Source organism: Athene noctua, chromosome Z (assembly GCF_965140245.1).
Source record: "Athene noctua chromosome Z, bAthNoc1.hap1.1, whole genome shotgun sequence".
In the NCBI taxonomy this organism is placed as follows: Eukaryota; Metazoa; Chordata; class Aves; order Strigiformes; family Strigidae; genus Athene; species Athene noctua.
In genome coordinates, this window is record NC_134077.1 from 23,277,243 (window position 1) to 23,304,365 (window position 27,123).

A 27,123-nucleotide genomic window follows, 5' to 3' on the forward strand; every position below is an offset into this window, starting at 1 on the left:
GCTCATTATTGACAATATATTTCAGACTTGAGCCTTCTATAGTCATTTTTTCAGCTAAATTTACTATTCATTGTATTCTTATTTCTAAGTGATTTCTCACAGCTGTTAAAGCAAGCAAACTCTTAGTTGTTTTGTGAATGTCTGCTACAAATTAATTCTCAATCCCAGCTGAAATTGCTTAGTCTAAAGTTTTGTGGATGGTGCAGCAACTGAGACATGACAGTTCTAATGGTTGTTTATTTCAGAATAATACAGGTCATTTCAGTAGGTCACTAGTAGTAGAAGTGTCAAATAATGATTGGGATTGTTAATCATGGCTTTCAAAGCACAGCTAGCTGTTGATTTGAAAAAATGGATTAAAACGAAAACATTACCTGGGCCCATTCCTTCCCACCTATACTGGAAATTTCTTCCTCTCTGTAGGAATATCAGTGCACACACTCAATTCATGTAACATTTAGAACAACTGCAGTAGCAGGTACCTCTGGTGAGATAAAAGTGGGAACAAACATTTGAAGTGAGAAGAGGAAAATCAAGGAGGACCTAAAGGGAGTCCATAATAGATTTAAAGTTTCTAGGCTCCTATCCCACTTCATTCTTGAGGGGTTTCTACCTTCTATATATTCCATTGCTGAATCAGCATCTTGTATCAGGGCTTAGAGCTTAAACCTCATAACACAATAATGAAAAGATAAATGGAATTCTCTCTTTCAAAATAATAATGCTTTGCAACTTCTAAGGCCACTAATTTGAGAGAAGAGATAAACATGGTCCATGCTAAGCATCACTTCCCAGTGTTAGCACAGGGTCTACATATTTTTCTTTGATCTATCTCTTTGTTCTGTCATTGGCACCTCTCTTTATTATTATGCATAGCTCACCATTACTAAAGAGAGCTTTAGCTAGAACAGCGCTTTAAAAGTTTGTGATCATTTTATGTAATTGACAGTTGTAGATAATGCTATATTTTTGCAAATATCTTCAAGAAAATGTAAACAGGTGGAGAGTAATTCATGACATTGAGGTCTATACACTATGTGAAATGCAAGTGACTTATTTTTATGTGCCCTTAATGTATATTTTTAAGAACTCTGGTATCATTATTCAAAAAGGAAGTTAAGCTTTAGCAACTCTTTATTTGAAACTGTGGAGCAGAAAAGTACATTCAATTACAAATCTTATTTAAAGTCTTATTTAAACTTGAATTACTCATGCTGGTGTATGTTTTGGGTGATGCTTATATGTAATATAGGGGTTTTTTTATTTCAACCTAGTATGGGAAGAAACTAGATTGTGATTTTACATCTTCAGGAAAATAAATAAATTAGTTACACTGTAATAAGATAGATGATCAAGTTTTATGTGATAATGTGGTTTACTAGAGGTAATACTTTTACTTCACTGTTTGGGGTATAATTTCTCTTTATGCATTTAATCTATAAATTATCCACAGATCTAATACAAGTCCTACTGAAATCTGTTAAAAAGCTTTGATATTGGGAGCCTTTCATACTGTTTGGCTCCATTTTATAATCACTGTTTAAAGGATACATTCCCTCCTTAAACTATTTTTCCCATCTTTCCCAGAGCATCACAGTCATGAGATACTAACCATCATGGTAAATATGTATAATTTTATGTCCAGCATTCTTGCTTCCTCTTTAGTATCAATGTATCCATACTTAAACTGTAGAGAATCTCTCAAATTCTAGAAATCTTTTCAACAATTCAGCAAAAATTTTCAACAAAAACAGATATGACCGAAACACTTTTCCAAATTTTACCTGTTCTTGCATTCTATTGCCATTCCATTGACTTGTGTCATCTTTTGTAGTGATTAGATCACTTTTTTAGTACAGAATTTTTTTTTTTTTTTTAATGGAAACTGTGATTTTTGACTGTAGTGTTGTCTAAAGAGATCCACCTAACAAGTACTGGTTCAAACAACTAGTAATTCTGCAGAATGCCATTGATGATGGCAAGCAGAGTTTGGAGGGATTAAAAGTGGTTGTTGTGTAAAACCTCTGTACTGCTTTTCTGATTTAAACTGCTCTTTACTACCAGTGAGGTGGAAGATTAGTTTCTTCAATCCAGTCCCAAGGTAAGCACCTGTGTCCAATTTCAAGATTAACTTGTAAAGTAACTAGATTCAAAAGCTAGTCAAAACAGGTTTTCACTGAGCAGCGTAAAGCACATTTCAGTAGTGTGTATTTCTTTGCCAAACTTCTGTTTCCTGTCTGTAGCTTTTTTGACTAAGAAGCTGTTGGAATTTTCTAGTATTTTTTTCTTTTACTGGAAAGTAAGCGTATTTTGCTCTTATGAGAAACAGGAGCATTTCCAATTAAAAAAAATGGCCACGCACCTAGGTACTCAGCATACATACTTCCATTCAAAAATACAGTCCCTGACACGGTGTTTACAGACTTAAGTAGTCAGTGTTAATATTGATATGGTTGTGTTCCATGCTGGACTGATGTTGGATGCTCGGTGCTTAGCAAGCTGGTAACTCAATTTAAGAGGATGGGTTTTCCTTCAAAAAGTAAATAGAATAATCTGAAAACATCTTATGGGTCTTTTCTTAAACAAGATACTATTTCAATTTTTTCATAATGAAAATACAGTGAAAAAAAAAACAACCCAGAGTTTACTGTGCTACCAGACTTAGGATTTTGATTGCTTATTCAGCTAAGATTGCAAATGATTGTCTGATATTGTTGACAAACTAATTATGCCAAGCTATTTCATTTGTTTTGACAGTTCTGAACACAAGTTCTAAAAATGCAGCGTGAAAGGAAAGCAAATATATTGTTGTTGCAGAAAACTCTTTAATTTACTTGAAATATTTTTGACTATCTGAATGAAATCAAATTAGTGTATTAACTCCTGAATTAAGTCTGAAGACTCAAGTGCATTTGGCTTACAGATACTAGATGTGGCTTCTAGCAGCAAGCATTAATCATACTACAAAAGTCCCTACTGGTTCACAGTGCTGCTGCTTTGAACTGTGAGTGATGGGTTTATGCTTGTTACAACAAACTAAGAGTTTTTGCATTAGGTTTGCATGGCAAGGTTTTGATAGTGAAGGGGGCTACAGGTGTGGCTTCTGTGAGAAACTGTTAGAAGCCAATGTCAGCCGGCTCCAAGACCCACCGCTGGTCAAGGCCAAGCCCATCAGTGATGGTGGTAGCACCTCTCTGATGCCATATTTAAGAAAGGGTAAAAAAAATCCCTGCACATCTGCAGCCGGAAGAGAGGAGTGACAATCTGTGAGACGAACAGCTCTGCAGACACCAATGCCAGTGAAGAAGGAGGGTGAGGAGTTGCTCCAGGCACCAGAGCAGAGACCCCCCTGCAGCCCCCGGTGCAGCCCCCGGTGAGGCAGGCTGTGCCCCTGCAGCCCATGGAGGTCCACGGTGGAGCAGATCTCCACCTGCAGCCCCTGGGGGACCCCACTCAGAGCAGGGGGATGCCTGAAGGAGGCTGTGACCCTGCGGGAAGCCCACACTGGAGCAGGCTCCTGGCAGGACCAGTGGCCCCGTGGAGAGAGGAGCCCACGCTGGAGCAGGTTTGCTGACAGGACTTGTGACCCCATGGGGGACCCAGGCTGGAGCAGCCTGTTCCTGAAGGACTGCAGCCTGTGGAAGGGACCCACGCTGGAACAGTTCGTGAAGAACTGCAGCCTGTGAGATGGACTTACAATAGAGAAGTTTGTGGAAGACTGTCTGCTGTGGGAGGGACCCCACACTGGAGCAGGGGAAGAGTGTGAGGAGTCCTCCCCCTGAGGAGGAAGGAGCAGCAGAGACAATGGGTGATGAACTGACCACAAACCCCATTCCCCATCACCCTGTGCCACTGTAGGGGAGGCAGCAGAAAAAAATTGGGAAGAGAAGCTAGGGAAGAAAGGAGGGGTGGAGGAAAATGTCTTTTAAAGATTAGTTTTTATTTCTCACTATCCTACTTTGATGTGACTGGTAATAAACAGTTCCCCAAGTTGAGTCTGTTTTGCCTGTGACAGTAATTGGTGAATGATCTCTCTCTGTCTTTATCTCGACCCACAAGCCTTTCATTATATCTTCTCTCCCTGTCCAGCTGAGAAGGGGGAGTGATAGAGTGGCTTTGGTGGGCACCTGCTGTCCACCCACGGTCAACCCACCATAGTTTAGTAGAATTTTTCACTTATCCCAATAGAACATATATTAGTAAATCTTCAGCAGAAGTGTTTCAGTTACTTTCCTATCTAATGGAAAGAGTACATATAAAGTTCACTAGCTTTACTGAATTTCTATGAAAATGTGGAATTATAATACTTCTGAAATCAAAGTAATTATGTACCGATGTTGCAGTGCATATTGTAGACTATTCCTGTAACTCCCAGCATTGTGCAAATCCAGAAGCTCCGTTAGAATTTAATGTTTTTTATTCCTGTAATGTATTATGTTTTGTCTTCTTCACTTTGGTTGTTTTTTCAAGATTACTTATTTTTTGTGGCATTGCAGAGATGACTCAGAGGATTATTTGGAAACCCATTGTCACCTGCCATGAGGCAGGTGCTAGAAGGTTAGCACCTCTAAGAGATGCTAGAGAACATCTCTATAATTATTATTTTAAGAGGTGATAGAGATAGCTCAGACTTGAGGTTCCAGCAATCTTTGCAAATAAGCAAGTATTCAAAGCCTTCGTTTTCAAAACAATACAGCATTTTTGTTCAGAGTTTGAAAACAATCTTTGGGCTGCTAGAAGAGCATTACACATATACTTGTATTCTAGTAGCTTGTTAAAATTGGGAAAAAATTGGACTTAAGTTGAGATTTTGTCCTGGTTCAGCTAGGATAGGGTTAGGTTTCCCCAGCAGAGAGAGAGGGGGAAGGGATCTCCAGCCGGGTTATTCATACCATGCTGACGTCAGGTCCAGGGGCGGGAAACTGATTTTGCTTTCTTTGGCTTTTTGGTGGCGGGACCCATGCGTCGGCTTTGTTCCTTGACCATTTTGAGGTATTTCTCTGTATATCGTTTGTCTTGTTCACTGTTACGGCTGTTTATTGTTGTTATAATTGCCACTGTTGTTGTTCAGATTGTTTATCACACTGTTGTATTAAATTTCTTCTTATTTTACCCCGGGGTCTGTGCCTCACTGCCAGCCCGACCGGCTGCGGGTGGGGGAGGGACAACGGCAACGTGCTCTCCGGTCCCGGCAGGGCTTAAACCAACACAGCCTTTATGGGCGCACCAACGTGGGGCTGAAATAAGAATAAAAAGGGACAGACCCTGACCAGAGTGTGATTGAGCAATCTGTTGGGTGTAATTTTTCTGTTTGTATTTGTTTGATAAGAAAATGTTTGCAATGCTGGCCCACTTGCTTGTGTGGTGGGGCTGGATTACTCCTTATATCCAGTGTATGATCCCTGTGGTGGCGTTTGTTATCGGTGGAAAATGTATAAAGGGTCTTATGTTGTTGTACGGGCTACTGAATGCTTATGCTGCCTTTGTATTGCTGTGGGGGGGGGCTGGCCGGTACCTGTTTGCCGTTTGGGCTTTAGTTAGGGGTCTCACCCCCTCTATGGGTGAGCTAGGGGAAGAGATCCTCTCGGCTTTGGGGAGTTTCAGTTATCCTTGGAGCCTGCAGGTCAGTGTGATTGTGGCACAATGCCTTCTGAATGTCTGTCTGATTCTGGTTTTGGCCATGCAGCACTTCTCTAACAATAGCAGTGCCCGGAAACCTGCCCCGAGGTCAGATAATAGTGAGTGGCAAGGGGTGTGGGAAAAGATGGGCAAAGGCCTGAGTCAGTGGGCACCCCCAATGCTTTGGAATTTCACTCCTGGACAAATGCAGAGCCCTGATAAGCTGATGGAGTGATTAGAAAGGGTGTGTTACCAATCTGGCAAACCCAGGAGACACAACTCACTGTGATGTGTTGGGGACCTGCCCATGCCTACTGTGTCCCCTTTAATACCACCCACTGCCCTCAAGGGGAAGAAAAGGCCACAGAAGCTGAAACAACATCTGAACCGGGGGCACAGGCAGAGCCAGACTCAGTCGCCTCCACCAGAACAGTGACTGAGCCAGATAGCCAGCTAGTGCCAGTGTCAGTCGCCCCGATACAGAAAACAAAATATACCAGAAAGTCAGTTTGCAGAGTGAGGGATGAGTATGAGCCAGGCCCATCACAGGAACAGGAGGAAGGGCCAGAGCTGATCATCCAGTCACTATCCCTGGCTGAGCTGCGAGATATGCGGAGAGATTTCGGCCGCCTGGGAGGCGAGCAGATTTGCACCTGGCTGCTCTGATGCTGGGACAATGGAGCCAGTGCTTTTGAGATGGAGGAGAGAGACGCCAAGCAGCTGGGATCTTTGGCCAAGGATGCTGGCATTGATAGGGAAATAGGGAAACAGACTCAAACCCTCAGCCTTTGGAAGCGACTCCTGCTCGGTGTAAGGGAGAGGCACCCCTACAAGGATGACATCCTATGTCAGCTAGGCAAATGGGCCAGCATTGAGAAAGGCATCCAGAACCTCAGGGAACTGGCTGTGTTTGAGATGATCTATGGTGATCAGAATGATGAGCAGTCACCCATGGACCCAGATCAGTCCCCTTGCACACACCTGATGTGGCGAAAGTTCCTGAAGAGCGCACCAGAAGCACACTCGAAAGCATTGGCAATAGTGTCCTGGTGGACAGACACCCACACTCTGACAGTGGATGGAGTGGTTGGGAAGCTCCGGCAATACGAGGGAAATCTCCCTTCATCTCAACATTCCTGGGTCTCAGCTGTGGAGAAACTGTCTCAGAGGGTCCAGAGAGTGGAAGAGGACATGTCCTACATTCCACCTGCACGGGCTGATGTCTCAGCCATTAGAAGTAAACATTTCCCCACCCAAGAGAAAGGCAGCAGAAGGTGCACACCACGAGGCACCCTGTGGTTTTTCCTCCGCAACCATGGAGAGAACATGAGGAGGTGGGATGGACAGCCCACTGCCGCCCTAGCTGCACGAGTAGAGCAGCTGAAAGGGAAGACCATCACAAAAGGGGAGTCCTCCAAGAAGAGCGCAGCTCCAGTGTACAGTCAGAAATCCCCAAAACAGAACAGAATGGTGAACGTTATGTCTGACCCTCTTGAGGGGACCAGTAAAGCATTCTTACAAGAAGTGAGCGATGATGAGCAGGATTAGAGGGTCCCTGCCTCCAGCCAGGTGGAGGAAAGGGATAATCGGGTTTACTGGACAGTGTGGATCCGATGGCCTGGCATGTCAGACCCACAAGAGTATAAGGCTTTGGTGGACACTGGCGCACAGTGCACCCTGATGCCATCGAGCTACCGTGAGGCTGAATCCATCTGCATCTCCGGAGTGACAGGGGGATCCCAACAGCTGACCCTACTGGAAGCTGAAGTGAGCCTGACTGGGAAGGACTGGCATAAGCACCCCATTGTGACTGGCCCAGATGCCCCGTGCATCCTGGGCATAGACTATCTCAGGAGAGGGTACTTCAGAGACCCAAAAGGGTACCGGTGGGCTCTTGGTGTAGCTGCCCTGGAGGAGGTTGAACAGTTGTCCACCTTACCCGGCCTCTCAGAGGATCCCTCAGTGGTGGGGCGGCTTAAGGTTGAGGAGCAGCGAGTGCCGATTGCTACCAGGACGGTGCACCGGCGGCAGTACCGCACCAACCGAGATTCCCTGGTCCCCATCCATCAGCTGATCCATCAACTAGAAAGCCAGAAGGTGATCAGCAAAACTCACTCACCCTTCAACAGCCCTATATGGCCAGTGAGAAAGCCTAATGGCGAGTGGAGGCTAACTGTGGACTCCCGTGGCCTGAATGAAGTTACGCCAGCAATGAGTGCTGCAGTGCCGGACATGCTGGAGCTCCAGTATGAACTGGAGTCGAAGGCAGCCAAGCGGTACGCCACGAATGACATTGCTAACGCGTTCTTCTCCATTCCGATAGCGCCAGAGTGCAGGCCACAGTTTGCGTTCACTTGGAGAGGCATCCAGTACACGTGGAATCGATTGCCCCAGGGGTGGAACCACAGCTCCACCATTTGCCATGGACTGGTCCATACTGCACTGGAGAAAGGTGGGGCTCCAGAACACCTGCAGTACACTGATGACATCATTGTATGGGGGAACACAGCTGAGGAAGTCTTTGAAAAAGGAAAGAAGATAATTGAAATCCTCCTGAAGGCCGGCTTTGACATTAAGCAAAGGAAAGTCAAGGGGCCTGCAAGGGAAATTCAATTCCTAGGAATGAAATGGCAAGATGGGCGTCGCCACATCCCAATGGAGGTGCTAAACAAGATAACAGCCATGGCCCCACCAACCTCTCAAAAGGAGACTCAGTCTTTCCTGGGCGCTGTGGGGTTCTGGAGGATGCACATCCCGCTCTACAGCCTGATTGTGAGCCCTCTCTACCACGTAACCCGTAAGAAGAACGATTTTGAATGGGGCCCTGAGCAACAACAATCCTTTGAACAAATTAAGTGGGAGATTGCCCAAGCAGTAGCCCTCGGGCCAGTCCGGGAAGGGCAGGAGGTTAAGAACATGCTCTACACCGCAGCCGGGGAGAATGGCCCTACCTGGAGCCTCTGGCAGAGAGCACCTGGGGAAACCCGAGGCCGACCTCTGGGCTTTTGGAGCCGGGGATACAAAGGCTCTGAAGCTAATTACACACCAACTGAGAAGGAGATACTGGCAGCGTACGAAGGAGTGCAGGCTGCCTCAGAAGCAGTCGGCACTGAAACACAGCTCCTCCTGGCACCCCGACTGCCGGTGCTGGGGTGGATGTTCAAAGGAAAGGCCTCCTCCACGCATCATGCAACAGATGCCGCGTGGAGTAAATGGGTTGTGTTGATAACACAACGGGCTCGAATAGGGAACCCCAGCTGCCCAGGGATACTAGAGGTGATTACGAACTGGCCAGAGAGCAAAGATTCTGGGATGTCACCAGAACAGGAGGTGACACGTGCTAAGGAGGCCCCACCATATAACGAGCTGCCGGATGAGGAGAAGCGATATGCCCTGTTCACTGATGGGTCTTGTCGCATTGTGGGAAAACATCGACAGTGGAAGGCTGCTGTGTGGAGTCCCACACGACGGGTCACTGAAGCTGCTGAGGGACAGGGTGAATCGAGCCAGTCTGCAGAGGTGAAAGCCGTTCAGCTTGCTTTGGATATTGCTGAGCGGGAAAAGTGGCCGAAGCTCTACCTCTACACCGACTTGTGGGCAATTGGGAATACCCTGTGGAAATGGCTGCAGCAATGGAAACAGAGCAACTGGCAACGTAAGGGTAAAACCGTCTGGGCTGCTGAAGTATGGCAGGACATTGCTGCCCGTGTGGAAAACCTCGTTGTGAAGGTGCGCCATGTGGATGCCCGTGTACCCAAGAGTCGGGCCACTGATGAACATTGACACAACCAGCAGGCAGACCAAGCTGCTAAGATTAGAGTGGCTCAGGTGGACTTGGACTGGCAGCCAAAGGTGAACTGTTCATAGGCTGGTGGCCCACGAGACCTCGGGCCACCAAGGTAGAGATGCAACATACAGGTGGGCTCGGGATCGAGGGGTGGACCTCACCATTGACACCATTGCAGAGATCATCCACAGATGTGAGACGTGTGCTGCAATCAAACATGCCAAGTGGGTGAAGCCCCAGCGAAATGGAGAGCGATGGCTGAAATATAGATATGGAGAGGCCTGGCAGATCGACTACATCACACTGCCACAGACCCGCCACAGGAAGCGCCACGTGCTCACAATGGTGGAAGTGACCACTGGATGGCTGGAAGCTTACCCAGCACCCCACGCCACTGCCCGAAACACCATCCTGGGCCTTGAAACCCAAGTCCTGTGGCGACACGGCACCCCAGAGAGAATTGAGTCAGACAATGGGACCCACTTCCGAAACAACCTCATAAATGCCTGGGCAGAAGAACACGGCATCGAGTGGGTCTACCATATCCCCTACCACGCACCAGCCTCTGGGAAGACCGAGCGCTACAATGGACTGTTAAACACCACATTGAAAGCACTGGGAGGTGGGACCTTCAAAGACTGGGACATGCATCTAGCAAAGGCCACCTGGCTAGTCAACACAAGGGGATCTGCTAGTCGAGCTGGCCCGGCTCAGTCGAAACCTCCACGTGCTGTAGATGGGGATAAAGTCCCTGTGGTGCGCATGAGGAATATATTGGGAGAAATGGTCTGGATTAGTCCTGCACCAGCAAAGGTAAAGGCAAACCCATCCACGGGATTGCTTTTGCCCAAGGACCTGGGTGTACCTGGTGGGTGATGCAGGACAATGGAGAGGTCCGATGTGTACCACAGGGGGACTTGAATCTGGGTGAGAACACACCGTGATTTATGCTGTGCCTTTGTTAATTGTTGTTTTGTTATTGTTAACTGCTAAATGACAGCTGGACATGACACAGATGGTCTAGAATAAAGGGGTGGATTATGTCCTGGTTCAGCTAGGATAGGGTTAGGTTTCCCCAGCAGAGAGAGAGGGGGAAGGGATCTCCAGCCAGGTTATTCATACCATGCTGACGTCAGGTCCAGGGGCAGGAAACTTTGAATTTACTTTTTGGCTTTTTGTTGGTGGGACACACGCATCAGCTTTGTTCCGTGACCACTTTGCGGTATTTCTCTGTATATCGTTCGTCTTGTTCACTGTTATTGCTGTTTATTGTTGTTATCACTACCACTGTTGTTCAGATTGTTTTATCACACTGTTGTATTAAATTTCTTCTTATTTTACCCCAGGGTTTGTGCCTCACTGCCAGCCCGACCGGCTGAGGATGGGGGAGGGGCAACAGCAACGTGCTCTCTGGTTCCGGCAGGGCTTAAACCAACACAGATTTATAAGTGAACATTGAGAAATGAGATGTTTATGTACCATTGACTTGTCTGGGGTTTTTCTATTTTATTTTTGGTTCTTTTAGGTATGAGAATAAACTTTATAACATGAAATTTCTGATTAGATGAATTTTTTTTGGCGGAGTAGAAAGAAAAATGACTTGAAGTTGATAAATTTTAAGGGAAATTGTTCTGACTTCCCATTCTAAATCTGAATACTTAAGGGTTTATGGTAGGGTCACATAAATCATACAGTTAACTAAATATGTAATTAGTTGGTTTGTGGGTTAAAAGGTTGTTAAAGAATGGCTTTTTGGTGGTGCTTCCCAAGGTGACTAGTGCTGCATTATCAGGGTCACCTGTAAGTGTCTCAAATTACAGTAATTGGTTAAGAAATGCAGATTCTTTGCTAGTCAAGACAGTCTTTTATTTTATCCTAGATTATGCTAATGCTGTTACAAAAAGTTGTTACTAACTGTGGCAAATCTTGGTTATAGTAGCTGTGGTTTAGAAATTTTGTTAGAAAAGTCTGTTTATATTCTAGAGACCAGCTTACATTTACGGGGAAGAATTATTACAGAATACTAAACTGTTGTTTGCAACTATTCCCCTTTTCAAGAGTGTGATGTTAGAAATAAATAATAAAAAGATCATGTCTTACCTTTGAAATGTAAAATAGCTGGGAAGTAGAAAATGGTGAAGGATCGAAGTCTAAAAAGACAATATTAGGAATACTAAGGGAACGATTGAGAGATTTACAGTATGAAAGGTGAGATGACTGTAATAAGAAAGAACTTGAAAGCACTGATGGAAGAGGCTAAAAAGCAGCCTCCTTTTTCACTGGAGTTGTTCGTAAGAAATAAGACTAACTTCTCTTTTGTGGTAATTACAGTGGTTTTGGATGCTTTACTCCATCTTATATTTATGGCTATCTCAGTGTTTCCCCCTGGTTAAGGTATAATATTGTTTAATAAATAAGTAAACTTAAGATTTAATGTCTTTCACCCCATATTAAAATTCAAATATTTCTTTTTTAGATCATGCCAAAACAACAGTTGTGCAAGTTTAATATGCCTCGTTTCTTTGGAAGTAGCAGTATAGTAGGGTGTTATGAGCTCAGAAGTCTTCTATTTCAGTGGGCTTTAAGATCTATCATCATATTCTTTCCCGACCTTCCAGCATAAATAGTAGTGTTGTTTGATTTTGATACTAAAATGAAGATATTACAGGTCTGCCGTAATTGCCCATTTATTTCAACATTATGCTTCTTTATGATCTGGCAAGTTCCAGGTGTCCCCACCTCCTGTCCCCTTTCATCCAGCCTGATGGACTGAGGGACAAATGCTGCATAACTCTGTGTCCTTAGCCTGATCACACCTGTCTTCTGATACTGAAGTTAAGAGTAGGTCTTCTGTCAGTGTAGCCCCTTCATTTACCTAGCAGTTAACTGTGGAAAATAGTGACAAATGCTCTGTCCCTCCCTGCCCAAAAGAAAACTGCATAATCCAGCTGGACTGATGAGGTTGTATAGGTACTAGTACTGAAGAAGTGTCTATTTTTTTATGCATATGTACAGTTTATTTTAGTTTTTGTTTGTCATATAATTTAAACTAGTTCAACTTTTTCAGTGTTTTGTTTCCTTACTAACAAAATGTCAGTTATATCATGCCATTCATGCCATCTCTAAAGTGCATATCATGGTAAACATCTTACGTGTTTTCTAGGAGTTATGAGAAACTCATTCAGCAGTAATTAACAAAGCAGCTATAAATTATGTTACTTTATAGAAGGGTGAAGTCTTATAGCAGACTCAGTCCATGATTTGAGACTGTTTCAAATAGTTTTAAACTGATACTTGCTTTTGATAATAATTTGATCTTTGCTTTGCAGTCTTCTTCCTCTGTTTCTCAAATAAGTACAAAGCAGAAGATTTCTTTCTTGAGCTGAGGTTATAAAAGAGATAAGTAAGTTGTAGAGTATTTTTTAGTGCTTTATTATATATTTTTCTCTTACATGTTTTCCACAGCTTGCACTGAAGGACCCTGTACACACTGTGTCATTGCAGCAGTTCGTCTATGAGAAGCTAAAGGCACAGCAGGAATTACTGGGAGAACAAGGTTTTCAGGCACTTATGGAAACCGTGGATACAGAAATAGTTGCACAGCTACAAAAATTTTTACAAGGCTTCTAAATAAGCAGAAACAAGATTTTTATGTTCACTTTTCTTTAAGAAAAAAAAAAAAAGAAGGAACTCTAGCCTTCCATCTTGTCTGGAAGAGCCCACTGAAAGCTCAAAATAACTTGTGTTAAATAAAAAATAAGTTTCTGTTGTTGCTATCAAACTAATTTTCGTAATGCTTTATTTTTTCACATTGTACTAAGGGTTTTATCATCAAAGTAACACTTCGGTGATTCCTAACGTGGTATATGCTGTCCTAGATAGTACCAGTTTTTGGTACCATTACTGGCTTTTCGGTTAACAAAGCTGCATCATAAACTGAGAGGTCTGAAGGAACTTAGTAATGTATATTAATGAGAAGTGTCTATTAATCCAGCAGTATAGGTCAGTATCAGGAGCTGCTTGTCTTGATACTGTATATCTGTAACTTCATCCCCTTCCTGTTACCATTTCTTGACTGTACATGCAACCATACAAGCAGAAAGAGTTAGGAAAGCAGGAAGACTGTGAGCGGAAATACTCCTTCATGAGAGGCAGGTAACTACCATTGTAATTGTCTCAGAGAAAAAGAAACTTAGATTGCAAGTCTTAAATTGTATTTCAAGAGGTGTTAGAGAATATCAGTGTGTATCTCTACTTGAAGATGTGGGGTTTAATTTTTATTACCAATTTCTTTATTTCTATTATGAAAAATGTCTTGCTTTCTTGAGTTCCTTCTATCTAGCTTTTAGTTGATATAACACAGAGAAACTCACCAGAGGTATATGAGTAATTAATTTCAATTAATTCCTGGCTCTACCTGGACTACTTAAAATTGCTGTTGTTCAGTATCTCAATTCTTTGTTTTTTTTATCAAAGGCATCAGGTTACTTCATAACTGTTACTGAAAAGTTCAAGCCTAGATGTTCACAACTGAAATAATTATTTGCGAGGTTCACTTTGAGTTTTAGTTATTTATTAGTTAGCTGGACAGCTGCAGGAATGACAGGATAAGGTTGCTTCTTTGTAAAGGTAAAACTTCTTTGACAAGGTAAAGCTGCCATGTCCTTTATACCTTGCAGTTGGGAGAGGGAAGAGAAGCCTCTTTCCCATTTTGAGATTTTTCATTTAGGTTCTGATCTTCCATCTTCAAAGCTGAAGTGAACTTTGCTTCACTGAGGGATGATTAAGATATTAAGACAGATCTTTTTTTTCCAGAGGGGATTAGCTGTTTAAAGACACCTACATGCTTTTGATAATCTTACCACATATAACCAGATGCTTTTAAAAATCTGAGCCTTTTTCTTTACTGACTCTTTGGGCAGGAACTGTTTTTAAAACCTTCCTCTGTTTGCAGAGGAAGCCTGACCATTCCCCCTTCCTCTGGCTTCAGTGGCAGTGGCTGCTGAGGCTCTTGGACCTCTGAATAAAAAACCCTCCCCTTTACCCAGATGTTAGCATCTGTCTGCAGATGTTGTTGGGTAGCTTATTGTTTCTGGCTCCTTACCTTTGCATAGGGAGGTTTGTCAGAAGAACTGTTACAATTTGTCTCTTGTCTCTTATCTGAATGTCATTTCCTTAATTATCCACCACCATCAGTTCTCACAATTAAGAGTTTTGGCTCGTTATGTTTGGCGCTTGCAAGGGAGGACTCAGTGTGCTAATTGTCCCTTTCAGCTGTGACCCGCAGTTACCAGAACCTAGTGACATGTGATTGAAATTGCATTTGTTGCATAGTTCATCTTCAGAGACCCTCAGCTTTTGACTCAGTGTAAAACTAGCACAGATCTGGTCAGCCTTGCTAGCTTTGACCCTGCACAACATAACTTTGTGGCGTACAGAAGAACCTCAGTTCAAGAAGAAATACTTTTCTATCACCATTCTGTAAAATCACTTGCACAATGCCAAATGGTGCTTCCCGATGTTTCAGAGCAGGGGAGATCCTACCTGCTGTAGTCTAGCCCTGGCCAAAGGCTTCTCTCTACATTTAAGCTGCATGGCTAAGCATCCAGGGTCCCTGCGCAGTGTCTTACAGTCAGGTTAAACTTGGCAGCACGACTACATGTGGCTGAGCCAGACCAGATGTTCAAGGCCCCGTTACCTCACATGGTGGAGTGTTAACTGCAGTTTATTTTAGTGCACAGTAACTAATGTTGGCACAGACTTACAGGAATGATGGACGTGCTTTTGGCTAATGGCACGATAACATTATGATTAACTTTGAGTAATGTCTCTGAATAAGTGTACATATTCATTTTCATATGCATTAGGGAACAAATTAAATTTGTCACTAGGTGTTTAGCTTTCCATCTTGGAAGATTTTACTCCAAGGCTTGGACTATAAATGAAAACTATCATCACCATAACTGCTTATATGACAACCACTGTTAGCACATTCCAAAACAAGTGTCTGTGCTCAGCAGCAATCAGTGAAGAGATTTCAGCCTAAAACAGCAGAACTTTATTATAATATCCTTATATATTAAATCCTTATATATAGGATTAAATTTTCACGGGAAGGCTGTGTATTAGGACTGCAGCAAGCTTTACCGCTTTTCATTTTTGTTGAAATTTCTGACTTTGTTTTCTTTCTTCCCCAAGAGGGTAAAATACAACAAATTGCCTGACACGAAAGCAGTAAAATACAGTTTAAAATTCTTGCGAGGAAAGATCTTTAATCCTGTTGCCCTTTGAGCTTTGTTTTTCAAGGCAAAAAATAATTTAAATCGAGATTTTTTTTTTTCTACAACACAACTGAATTTCTAGGACTTACAAATTTTATCAGTTTACGTTTCAGAAGAGGCAATGACTGAGTTGAAGACAAATTTTTTCCATTTCTGGTAAGACTTCAATGTCTTTGAAGGTATGTGGTGAAAGACACTGAGAGGACTAATTCTGTTGCTTCTGTCTTCAAAGAATTAACTTTGGAGTATCAAGGAAATAACTATTTTTAGGCTTTTGGCCTAACTGAAGTGTTAATAACCCATTTAATCTCATTGCATTTTGCTGAATGTTTTTCAGCTTCTAAAGGTAATTTTATGCATGCTATAATTTAATCCTATTAAGTAGCCCACGTGTTTGTCTCATACAAATCAATTGCTGGAATAATTTTACTTCTGGAAATGCTTTCAGGTTAGATAACCTGTAGTATGATAAACTTTAGGTTAGATAGCCTGAAGTTTGATAGCTTAGTATGTTAAAGCTCTAGATTTATGAAGTTAGAAAAAAAAACGTATATAGGTTTGTGCATAAAATGTGCATGTAGGTAGATGTATATTATATATACATGGTGCCAGGAGGTAACAGGCACTTGTGCTTCACTGTGACTGCTCTGTTCCAGCAGGGCCAGTTGCATTGCTGCCCCGGTGGTCAGGCCTGGTAGTTGCTACTGCTACAGAGGTGCTCGCTCTTTACAGCAGGTGCCCTGCTCCCATGGCAGGGCAGGCTTGAGATTCCTGCCATGCTTGAAGTGGGCAGGGGAAGGTGTCTTGCACTGTCACAGTGTTCTGTGCCTTGCCAGGAGAGAGGTTGTGGCCTCCTACCTTCTTGTGTCATTTGTGACCAAGTCTAAGGGTCAGGCCGTTTCCCAATAACCTCCAGTATTGTGGTGGCTTAGGAGAATGCACAGCGTGGTGGTGCCTGAAGGTGCTGCAATGCTGCATGCCATCCCCGGAGCCCTTGTGGCAAAGCTGCTGGAGAAAACTCTGCTGCTTAACAGGTAAGATGAGTGCCCGCAGCATCGCTGATGGATTGGCAGGAGGCATTCTGCTGGCCATGCATCGACTGAGAAGTTCAACCATTCCAGGGAAGCCCCAGAGGATTTGCAGGAGGGAAACCTGGCTCCTGAAGTGGCTCTACTGTCTTGCTGAGGAAGAGCTGTTGCAGTTGCTCTGCAAGATACATTACTTAAGCAAATACTGCCCCAAAGAAAAGGGTGTTGAGAGTTCATCCTTCCTCTTGTGAAGTTGTCTGTTTCCCAAGGTTTGTACCACAGTTTTTGTTTGAAAAGGGACCACTGTATAGTGTGTACTACTTAGCAAAAAAAGCTGCTCGTGAAGATCCTCTTTGTTTTCTTGTTGGTCCCAACAGGTATTCAGACATCTTCCAGGGTACCAGGAGCGATGTCTGAAGTAGAGTCACAGCTTGAAACTGCAAATTGCAACAGATAGGCTTATTTCCTCTGGTTCAGCAATGATAAAATCAATTCTGTAGAGCAGACGTGCTATCAGGTTTACAGTCAATATCATTCAATAATGTTTAGTATGCTTGACTTTTAAAAAATTTTTTATTTAGTTTCAAATGCTTGGATTGCTCCTAAATTGAAGTTCATGGTCGTCTTTGAAATGAACATGCCACATCTTCACTCAGCAAAAGCAGCAGCTTTGTAATTACGTGTTTTCAAAGATCTCCAAACTCATTTAATTGTCTCGCTTCAATGCTGCTGCTTAAACAAAATAAATTATTACTAATTTTAAAGTGTTCGTAATTTCTGTCTTACTGCTAGCTACAATTAATAGTGATGACTAATCATCAGATAATCAGATTTCATTAGTTCTGTAGAAACTTTTCATAAGGTACAACAGGTTGTTCATACCAAGTTTTGCTGATGCTGGGGAAAATGAAATCAAATTAACTGGAGTCAACCTCCTTTAAAAATTTATTGGGGATTGATAAAAAGTGCTTAAAAATGTTACATCCTCTGCTGTCCACACTGACCAGGCACCTTCTTATTAAGCTGAGTGTGTACTACTGCTCTGACTAGTATAGACTACTTTCATCATGAAGGAATTTGTTTTCAAGTTTACACAAAATGGGTGATCAGTTTCCAAAGAGTGGCATAAAAAGAAGCGAAAAGGAGCAAAAGTGAATTTTCTGGAAACAAGCAAATTCCACCATCACTCCTTAAAAGTTGATTATACAGAATAAAATCATCCCACATTGAGGTATGTGTAATTTCATCAGTGGCTGTTGGCAGGTGACAAACCATATCTCCTGGAAGGGAGCTGTGCAAATAATTGACTTTTTCATCCTATTCCTGAAGAAGGGAAAAATGATGGGTTGGCCAAACTGTTTTATTTGACCCAAGGTTTAATGTTTGTTTCTTTAGATTTCTTCACCTGCTTTTAATAAAATACAAACTGATTTTTGAAGTCAAGCTGTCACTTTAAACATGTCAAAAGCCTAGAACACTTACAATAACTATTCTTAGGTAAAACAATCTGCTGAACTTGCATGTTGCTTTAGATTGTAAGAAACCGGTTTTCAGATTTTGCATTTTATTAACCTTTGGAAAGCTTATCCAATTCTATTATGGAATGTAGTGCTAATAAAGGGGCACACTGGTGTTTAAAACAACAACAAAAAATTAGTCATGTTGACTGTGATTGTGGGTTGTCATCACTTCCCACAGTAATTTTAACTGCCTCCTAGCAAGAAAGATTATTAAAGCAGCAATTAAAAATAGAAAATGTTTAAATGAAGTGTTTGACCCAAAAGTTACATTTGTTTTTCCAATATTTGTGCCAGCAAAATCTTTGGTGTTACTCAGGGAAAGTAACAGAATGTTGTGGGACCTGTCTTGCGGTCGGTGGCTGTGATTTAAGCTAAGAATGTTTTGTAAGATGTTCAGGAAACCTATTGAATCAGTCATATGGCGTAGAGAAATATTATCTGTTAACTTACCAACTTGAGAAAATTGGAATTGCTGATAGGTAGATTTTGAACAGAAAAAGTGTAAATGGTTATTTTGCTGCATGGCAGTGTTTCAGAAATACACCATGAATAATTTCTGAAGTTCAAGTATTTTAAATAGTCTTTCTCTCAGTGGGAAATATTCTATTTTTTGTTGTTATAATTTGATTTTCTTTTTGTTAGACAAGGTTGACAGAGGTATCTTGCAGACACTTTTCCCCATTTTTCCAGGATACTCAGAAGACTAAAAAGCAAAAATGTGGGAAGTTGTACATGCATACAGAGCTTATAACTCCTGACCTGTTAATTGAGCTTGCAAGGAGAACTTTAGAACCTAAAAACTTCACTTTGACCCTGACGGTTCACCCACCCAATCTTTAAACATCAAGAGGTGTTGCGGAGAAGCACACAGATGTATACTTGTATATGCAGCAATATGTTTTTGTCTTGTTCAGCTGCTGAAATGTTCTGTCCTGTATTTCCCCACTCTGTACTATTAGAAGTTGCTTTTTGTTTTACTTCTGTAGCAAATGCCTGATGGTTCACTAGCACTTGTGTTTTTCAATTTTTAAATACATAAATTAAATCCTTGTATGCAGGTCACCAAGCACTCTGGTCAGGGATAAAACAGGCAGAAGATTGATTAATCCAACAGCTATGGGTGTAGGAAGCAGTGAGCGTCCTATATTCTCATCTGCCTTCAAGGCTATTTATGCACTTTATTAAGTGATACTGTATTCAGCATGTGTCATTAGTCCCAGGATTCCAAGAGTCCTCTTCTAGTGTTTTGCTGCTAGCCATGCTCATTTGCTGAAGCAATTTGATGTATTGTCTCACTTTTGAATTTAGGCCCAGAGCCCTACAAGCAGAATTGTTCTGCTCTGCAGCAGTTCCTTTCCCTCCTCCACCTCTTGCAATACCTGTGCAGAAATCAAGTTTATTTGTGCCTCTCTCCTGAGGTTCTGCAGGCACAATGTCAAAAGCATGGCTGATGAGAGGAGTTGGACTTTCAGAAAGCTGCAGCACAGAGGCTGGTGAGGAGGCTGGGTGGTCATGCAGTCAGAGATGAAATTCTTATGTCTAAATAACTGAGAGGTAGAAAGCAAGAAGGTGAATAAGCAATTTTCAACCCAGCAAAAGATTAATAGCAAGATGCCACAAGGTTTTGTATTAGCCTGATTCTTACCAAACTTTATTACTGGTTTGGAAGCATTGATGAATAGTGAACTGGCAAAAATTGCCCATGAAATAGGAACTGCAAGGAACATATCTGAGCAGGGTGGTGTACCAGTGCAAAGGCAGATGAAGCTTTGTTGCTGTTTAATACTGATCAGTCTTGCAACAGATGTTTAGAGTCAGCCCTCATGTGTCATGTTTTCCCTGAGGTTGGTGAAATGGAAACCTAGAGGATCCACATGAGGGAGAATTTGAACGCTGCTGGAAATGAGATTTCACAGAATCATTTTGGTTGGAAGGTACCGCTTGAGATCTAGTCCACCCCCCTGCTCAAGCAGGGTCAACTACATCAGGCCACCCAGAACCATGTCTGGTTTTGAGTGTCTCTACAGACAGAGACTCCACAGCCTCTCTGAGCAAATTGTTTCACCACTCTCACCTCAAAAAAAAGAAGTGTTTTCTTGTGTTTAGATCGAATTTCATGTGTTTCAACTTGTGCTGCTGTCTCTTGTCCTATCAGTGGGCACCACTGAGAGAAGTCCATCTCCCTCTTCATTCCCACCCATCAGGTGTTTTTAAATGCTGCTAAGTTCCCTCAAGATTTGAGTCTCTCAGTGTGGAGAGGTTTGGGGGGAAAAGTTGCGGAGTAAATGATGGGCTGGAGAAATCCTCCCTCTAATGCATGTGAAGCAGTGAAACTCAATGACTCTTAAGGTTACTTGGTGTGGAAAAGAAACAGGACTGTTTGTGGGTTAGAACAGACAGCTACTCAGTGGTAGGGTATGGAGACTGGATGGACCCATAGCAACAAGAGGATATGAATTTCCACAGACTGGAGGAGTCTTGCAAAAAATTATGTAAATGAAGAAGTAGAAATATCTGAATCTTGATATTTCAGGAGCAAGACCAGAAGGAGGTAAAGACCTTTTCAGGAAAGGTGATGTGGTATTTTGTTTGGGTTCCTTGTAAAGGGAGGACTTTTGATTTAGGAAAAGGCAGACTGGGGTTTGGAGACTTTCTGCCTTGAAGCCTACAGCTGGCAAATTAATTGTGGAAGAAATTACTTGATCTTGTAGCATTTAAGGTTGAATTTGTTCACAAAGTCTGTGCTGAGGTTGTAGAGCAAAAGAGAATAATTTTGTCCTGTTTTCTTAGGTGAACTTGCACAGTTGGAGACAGATGAACCCTGAATTTTGTTGTTTAGTTTGGAGGTATCTCGTGCACCCTATGCGCATACTTGTGTCACAACACAAATGCAGCAGTGTTGTCTTGGACCATTTGTAAAACAATAAGGAAGATATTTACCTTAGTTTGAGTTGGGAATATTGACTATTTTTTCATGACAGCATAAGCACACCCATGGATCTCACTATCTCTGGAGTTCAAAGCTCTTTAATATGTAAGGATATAAGTGTGAGTTAAACACTGAAGATGTACTGATGTCTTACTGCCCACAGGCATTGAGTAGAATAATCTGGTTTAATTTGCATTTTGTGTAAAATCTGTTTGTAAATAGTAAAATAATGACATAAATATGCTTTAGAAATGTATCAGTGTTATTCTGTTCTGTCACTTTCTCACTGTTTCATAGAATCACAGGATCATTCAGCTTCGAAAAGACCCTTGGGATCATCGAGTCCAACCATCAGCCCGACTCTACAAAGTTCTCCCTCAACATCTCATCTAAACAACCCTTAAACACCATCCAGAGATGGTGACTCCACCACCTCCCTGGGCAGCCTATTCCACTGTCTGACCACTCTTTCTGTGATTTTTTTTTTTCCTAATGTCCAGTCTGAACCTCTCCTGTTGCAGTTTAAAGCCATTCCCTTTTGTTTTATCGCAAATTACCTGTGAGAAGAGACCAGCACCAACCTCTCCGCAATGTCCTTTTAGGTAGTTACAACTCTCTACAGAGAGTGATGAGGTCTCCCCTCAGCCTTCTCTTCCTCAAGCTGAACAGTCCCAGCTCCTTCAATCTCTCCTCATAGGATTTATTCTCCAGGCCCTTCACCACCTTCGTTGCCCTCCTCTGCACTCGCTCCAGCACCTCGAGATCTCTCTCGTATTGAGGTGCCCAAAGCTGGACACAGCACTCCAGGTGTGGCCTCACCAGTGCAGAGCACAGGGGGACTGTCACCTCCCTACTTCTGCTGGTCACACTATTTCTAATACAAGCCAGGATGCCGTTGGCTTTCTTGGCCACCCGGGCACACTGCTGGCTCATGTTCAGCTGCTTGTCAGTGAGAACCCCCAGAGCCTTCCCTTCCAGAAAGTTTCAAAGTAACATGAGTGGTACAGAACACTTGAACCTAGCATACCATCCAGAGGTTGTTCTATTGTTATATTTTATTTTGAACCTTTTTTATCATTTATTGTGAAGGATTCCAGGATGCTGTTTCTGTGTTAGATTGGCATTTTCCTACTCTTTTAACCAAAGAGTAAAAAAGTTGGTTGATTTGTGGGTTTGGGTTTTTTTTTTTTTTGAAGAGCTACCTTGAATGTGTATTTCATAGGCCACTGTTAATATACTTCATTACCTTTACAGACATACAGAATGTTAGCCAAAAGTTGCAGCTAATTAAGAACTGTGGCATTAGAGAATCCTAAGATCTAAGCCCTAGATCTTGGGAAACTCTGATGGACTGGTAGTTAGAAATGGAGGGGAAGATTTTCTTAGGCTTTCAGAAATATTCTACATTTCCTTCGATTGGCACTTGAGAATGATTCTATTCTATATGATGCTTAATTACTTACTGTATTTTTAAACTAGTTCTTTCTGGCCTGGAGATTGGGATGGTAACATATACCTCACAGTGTCACTCCTGCAGATAAATTTTGTCTGAATTGCACACTACTGCCAATGACTCTTTGGCAGAGTTTGAACACAACCAGCTTATGTTCTCTGCTGTGTGGTTTCTCTGTGCAGCTCAGGGTAGGACAGTTTCAACTGCCTGCTTAAAGAAAGCAGGTGAGTACAAGATAACCTCAGCAGGAGCTGAAGAGAAATGGACTGCCTTAGGGAGGAAGAGGATAGAAAAAGTGCATTCTGGAGGAAAAGTATAGTTGAAAAGAAAAAGGAAAGTGATGAGAGTTGACATGGGAACAGAGGCAAGAAGTCAATGATACCAAACTATGAAAATGATAAATACAAAAGGATGTAAGCCAAGAAAAGCGCAGGCAATAGTGTCAGAGTAATAATGTTCTGTTCAGTACGCGGTAGTATGTGTGCATGCACTCACCTGTGTTTCTGACTCTTACCAGGTTTGTTACATTTTTCAGAGCTCCCCCAGTGAAGTAGGCCTTCTGAGCACATTCAGAAGTTTGACACAGCTTCTCTGGTTTTGGAGAAAGAAGCTATTTGGTGCTTGATAGCAGTAGAAATCATGGCATATCGAGTTATCTCTTGGCAGAGTTGGTATGCTGTTTGTATGTGATCCTCCTGTTTAAATAGGAAGTACAATGCATTTGCTTAACCCACCATGAACTCACACCAAAGGTGCGTAGGACTGGAGCTTCAGAGCTTAACAGCAGCAAATCAGTGATAAATTACCAAGTGGTGATAAGAGAATTGTTCCTGATCATTTTCACATGCTCCAAATACAGATATAAAGCCTTATCATAGGCATCACTAGTGAAAAAGTTGGCTTTGAAGTATGGGTTTGATTAAGAAAAAACAAACAAACAAAAAAATCCCAGTAGAATATTTGTCTCGCTCTTCAGAGAATGAGTGCTTTATGTGATTTTTATCTCTGGAGTGTCAGTCTACCAAGAAATTCACTCAAAGTTGCGTTAAGACTTCTTTCAGTAGAAATTATATAGAAATATGTATTATTTCCCCTTGCCCACAGTTATGTTTGCACTTCAAAGTCAATAAAATCTTTCAGTAATAAAATTCCAAGCAAACCTAAATCCAGGCAAGTACAAGGTACTTTGTGTGCAGCTTCCAGGTTAAATTGAAGTTCTAACTCTTCTCAATTTTGCAGTAAATTGGGATAAAATAATTAATACAAGCAGTAAAGCTGTAGAGCCCATAAATAGGATAGATGACCTAAACAGAATTTAAAGTGAAAAAGCTGTGACAGTAATAATCTAAGAAATTGTTAAGAACTGTAGTAGAGGTAAATGATACCTAACCCAGGGCATCCATTCCTCTCCAGTCTGTCTTTTATAATGTGAAATTGCAGACCATATGTCAGGAATAGACATATTATTTGTGCTTGTAGTAAGGCATGGGAGGGTTTGTTTGTCTCCACTGAGTTGTTTTGGGGCCCATACAGCAGAATAATGATAGTTTACTGTGTGGATAGTGTGACCAGTAGAGAACATAGTGAAAAATGTTGCAGAGATCCCAGTCATACCAAGTAGAACCTTAGTAGCGTTTTAAGGCTCCATCCAAGTCGGAGCTGCTGTCCTTGCTCCTGCAGAGATGTTTTGTGTCCTGTGCTTCCAGAACTTGCGCTCTGGGATTCTGCTACCTCCGCCTGCTGCTTTGTGCTTTCCCAGAACCGGGCTTGTGGGTAACAGGCTCTGCAAGAACCAGCTCAGCTCTAGCAAAACTGTTGATCTTTGTTGCTCCAGAGCTGTCTTTGATACAGATGTCTTTGCACTATTGTATCTAGCATTCCCAAGTCAAGAAACGTGGTCAGAAACATCATGTTTGGTTGGGTCTGTGTTAGGGTAGGTTCAAATAAGGCCTGTTAGTTATGGCCCCTCATACCAGCAGTAGTAGTCCTTACCTGTCTGAATTAACCTGGAATTTATAACTTATGCCCAGATTACTTCATATCCAAGCTAATAAGCATTGTCAAACCAAGCTCAGTCAACATCATGGCAGTGTTTCTGTATCTGCTGCCTTCTTAATATGTTGACTGAATGTTCTAATGTATCACTGAAAACAGTTGTCTCAGCAACACTAAAGCCCAGTTAAAAAATACCTCAGTGGGGCTAATTTGTCCACAGCTGGCCTGCACTAATAGCTGTGGAAAGGAAATGGGGTTCTAGATAACATGAAGTGTGGGCCTTTCATTTGTAGTTCACCCAATTCTGCTTGGGCTCATGTCATTTTCAGAAAATGTACTGAAACTTAGAAGTTCTGCTCCATACTGTGGCTGAATGAGTGTAAACTGGATGGGAGGTGTGTGAAGAGCAATTATGATTTATCTCCTAAGGTGGGGGGATCTTACTGGAGCAACACAAACCCTATAGATTGGATGAACAGTGAAAAGAATTAGAAAACTGCTTCATGCTCACTCATACTGGCTCTGTGTGGAGCTCTGACTATACATATCATTTATATAGCTGCAGTCAAGTGTTTTACTCATTGCTTCTGCCCTCAGGACACGGAGGTGTTGACCATTGTATGCTCCTGTTATGCAGCATCAAGGGCTTGATGATGTGTCACTCCATGTGGTGAACTGCAGTGACAGAGGCGGTGGTTAAGGCACTGCACACAGAAACGCTGCAACTTTTTCTTTGGCTCTAGATTCGTCCTGGACCTTGTTACTGTTCCTAGGCACAGTATGTTGTGTTCCTTTGTCATGCTTCACAAGTAAGGGTTGTTACTGTCCTAGTAAAATAACCTAGCTAAAACTATAAGACGCTCCTCTATTTCATTATGCTTCTTGCTTTAGATCATACTAAAATGACAAGCGAAACCGAACAGGTGTGTGCTAACTCAAGAGCTATTAAATGATGTGGCACTAATGATCTCTACCAAAAATACTGGAAGTACCAAGGCAAATTCCTCTGGTTATATTGCTAGAATTTGGAGCAGACTGTAAATTACAGTGTGTCTCAAGGGGTGGCACATGCATCAGACCTGGGTTTAGCTAGTTGCTGTAAAACTTGCTGAAAGCATATATTTGCCTAGTGACACTCTGCATAAGCAGAGAACAACCTCTCTGTAGTAGAGTAACCCTTGAACAAAGCTTCCTACTTAGGTACCTGAAGAACAAAAGCAATATAAAAGGGAAAATGGCAATTTTTAATGGTAGTACACAGGAGGAGAAGGTATTATCCTGTATTGAGTATAATTATTATAACAGATGATAGCACATCCTAACAGTGTGATATGATTTTCTGTCCCTGTAACTAATGAATGGAAAGACACTAGTGTTTCTGAACACAAACTCTTGTTTCTAAATATAGAATGACAATTACACCTGAGAGGTTATTGCTTTTTGATATTCAGGAAGGACAAAAGGGGGTAAATCTATTGGTCTTGCTTACATTAGCAGGTTTTACCAGACCTCTTTATTCATCTCTACAGCTGAATATGGGCAATGCCATTAACACCAAGTATTGTCAATCCATTACATCATGTGTTCCATTGCACTACTGCTGTGATGTTTCTGTACTAATATAGAAGCTGTTAGCAGAGCTGAAGTTCTGCTAATAAAATATTCCTTCAAAACAGCAATGTAGAAACCTATAAATACTTTAATATTTAGTTTAATAAGTTAGTAATTTTTTCATGTATGAGAAAAGTATGTGATGGCAAATTGTCTCACAAAGATTTCATAGGTAGGATTCTGGGTTGGCTCTATTATTAACAAAACAAGTGCTTTTCCTGAGTTCAAACTTTTGAAACAGAGTAGTAGGATGCAGAATATATATACATAGGGTTTGGGGGTTTTTTTACTTTTATTGAGAAGGTCAGATATATTAGTTGCTATAACTTCCAACTATTCAAAATATATCTATCCTGTCATTAGAGATTTCCTGTCTCACTGCATTGCACAATCGCTTTGCACACAGTGTGGAAAAACAAACTATGAAAAATAAGTAAAAGATACTGAGTTGACTTCTCTAGTGGTATGAAATGTTTCAGCACACAATGAGAACGCGGATCTGAGTTTTTCAGAGGAAGATTTCAGCAACTTGCTTACTGGACTGCTTGCAAATGTCAGTCTGCTGTGCATTAATGAGGCAACAAGTAGGTTGAGAAGAAAGATACTGACAGTTCTGGTCATACATTTAAGGTAAATGAGGAGTGTGATGTATAGGAGTAAGTCATTTGTTTCTCTGGGGAAAATATTTATGTCAAAAAGCATCAGGCAGTGTGAATTAAGCTGTTTACCAGCTGCATATTTTTTTTTATATGTGTGCTTAAAAACAATAACCTGAAAATAGGTGGGCATTTTATAGCCTCTGCAGTGTTCAGGGGGCACCTATTTTGTGCAGCCTTACTGATAATGGCATACAGCCTTCATCTAGGCTTTAATTCTACACATGTCACAGATCAAAGAGAT

General features: G+C 41.9%; 1 protein-coding gene across 2 annotated transcripts in view; it reads left to right on the forward strand.

The window, feature by feature from the left end:
- IPO11 (importin 11) overlaps nucleotides 1–13,181 on the forward strand; it is a 120,839-nt gene extending 107,658 nt beyond the window's left edge. For both annotated transcript variants that reach the window (XM_074931550.1, XM_074931551.1), the window contains one exon: nucleotides 12,872–13,181. In XM_074931550.1, the coding sequence (XP_074787651.1) occupies nucleotides 12,872–13,036 (165 nt within the window). In that variant the 3' untranslated portion in view covers nucleotides 13,037–13,181. The remainder of the gene's footprint in view (nucleotides 1–12,871) is intronic.
- The last annotated feature ends 13,942 nt before the right edge of the window (nucleotides 13,182–27,123 follow it).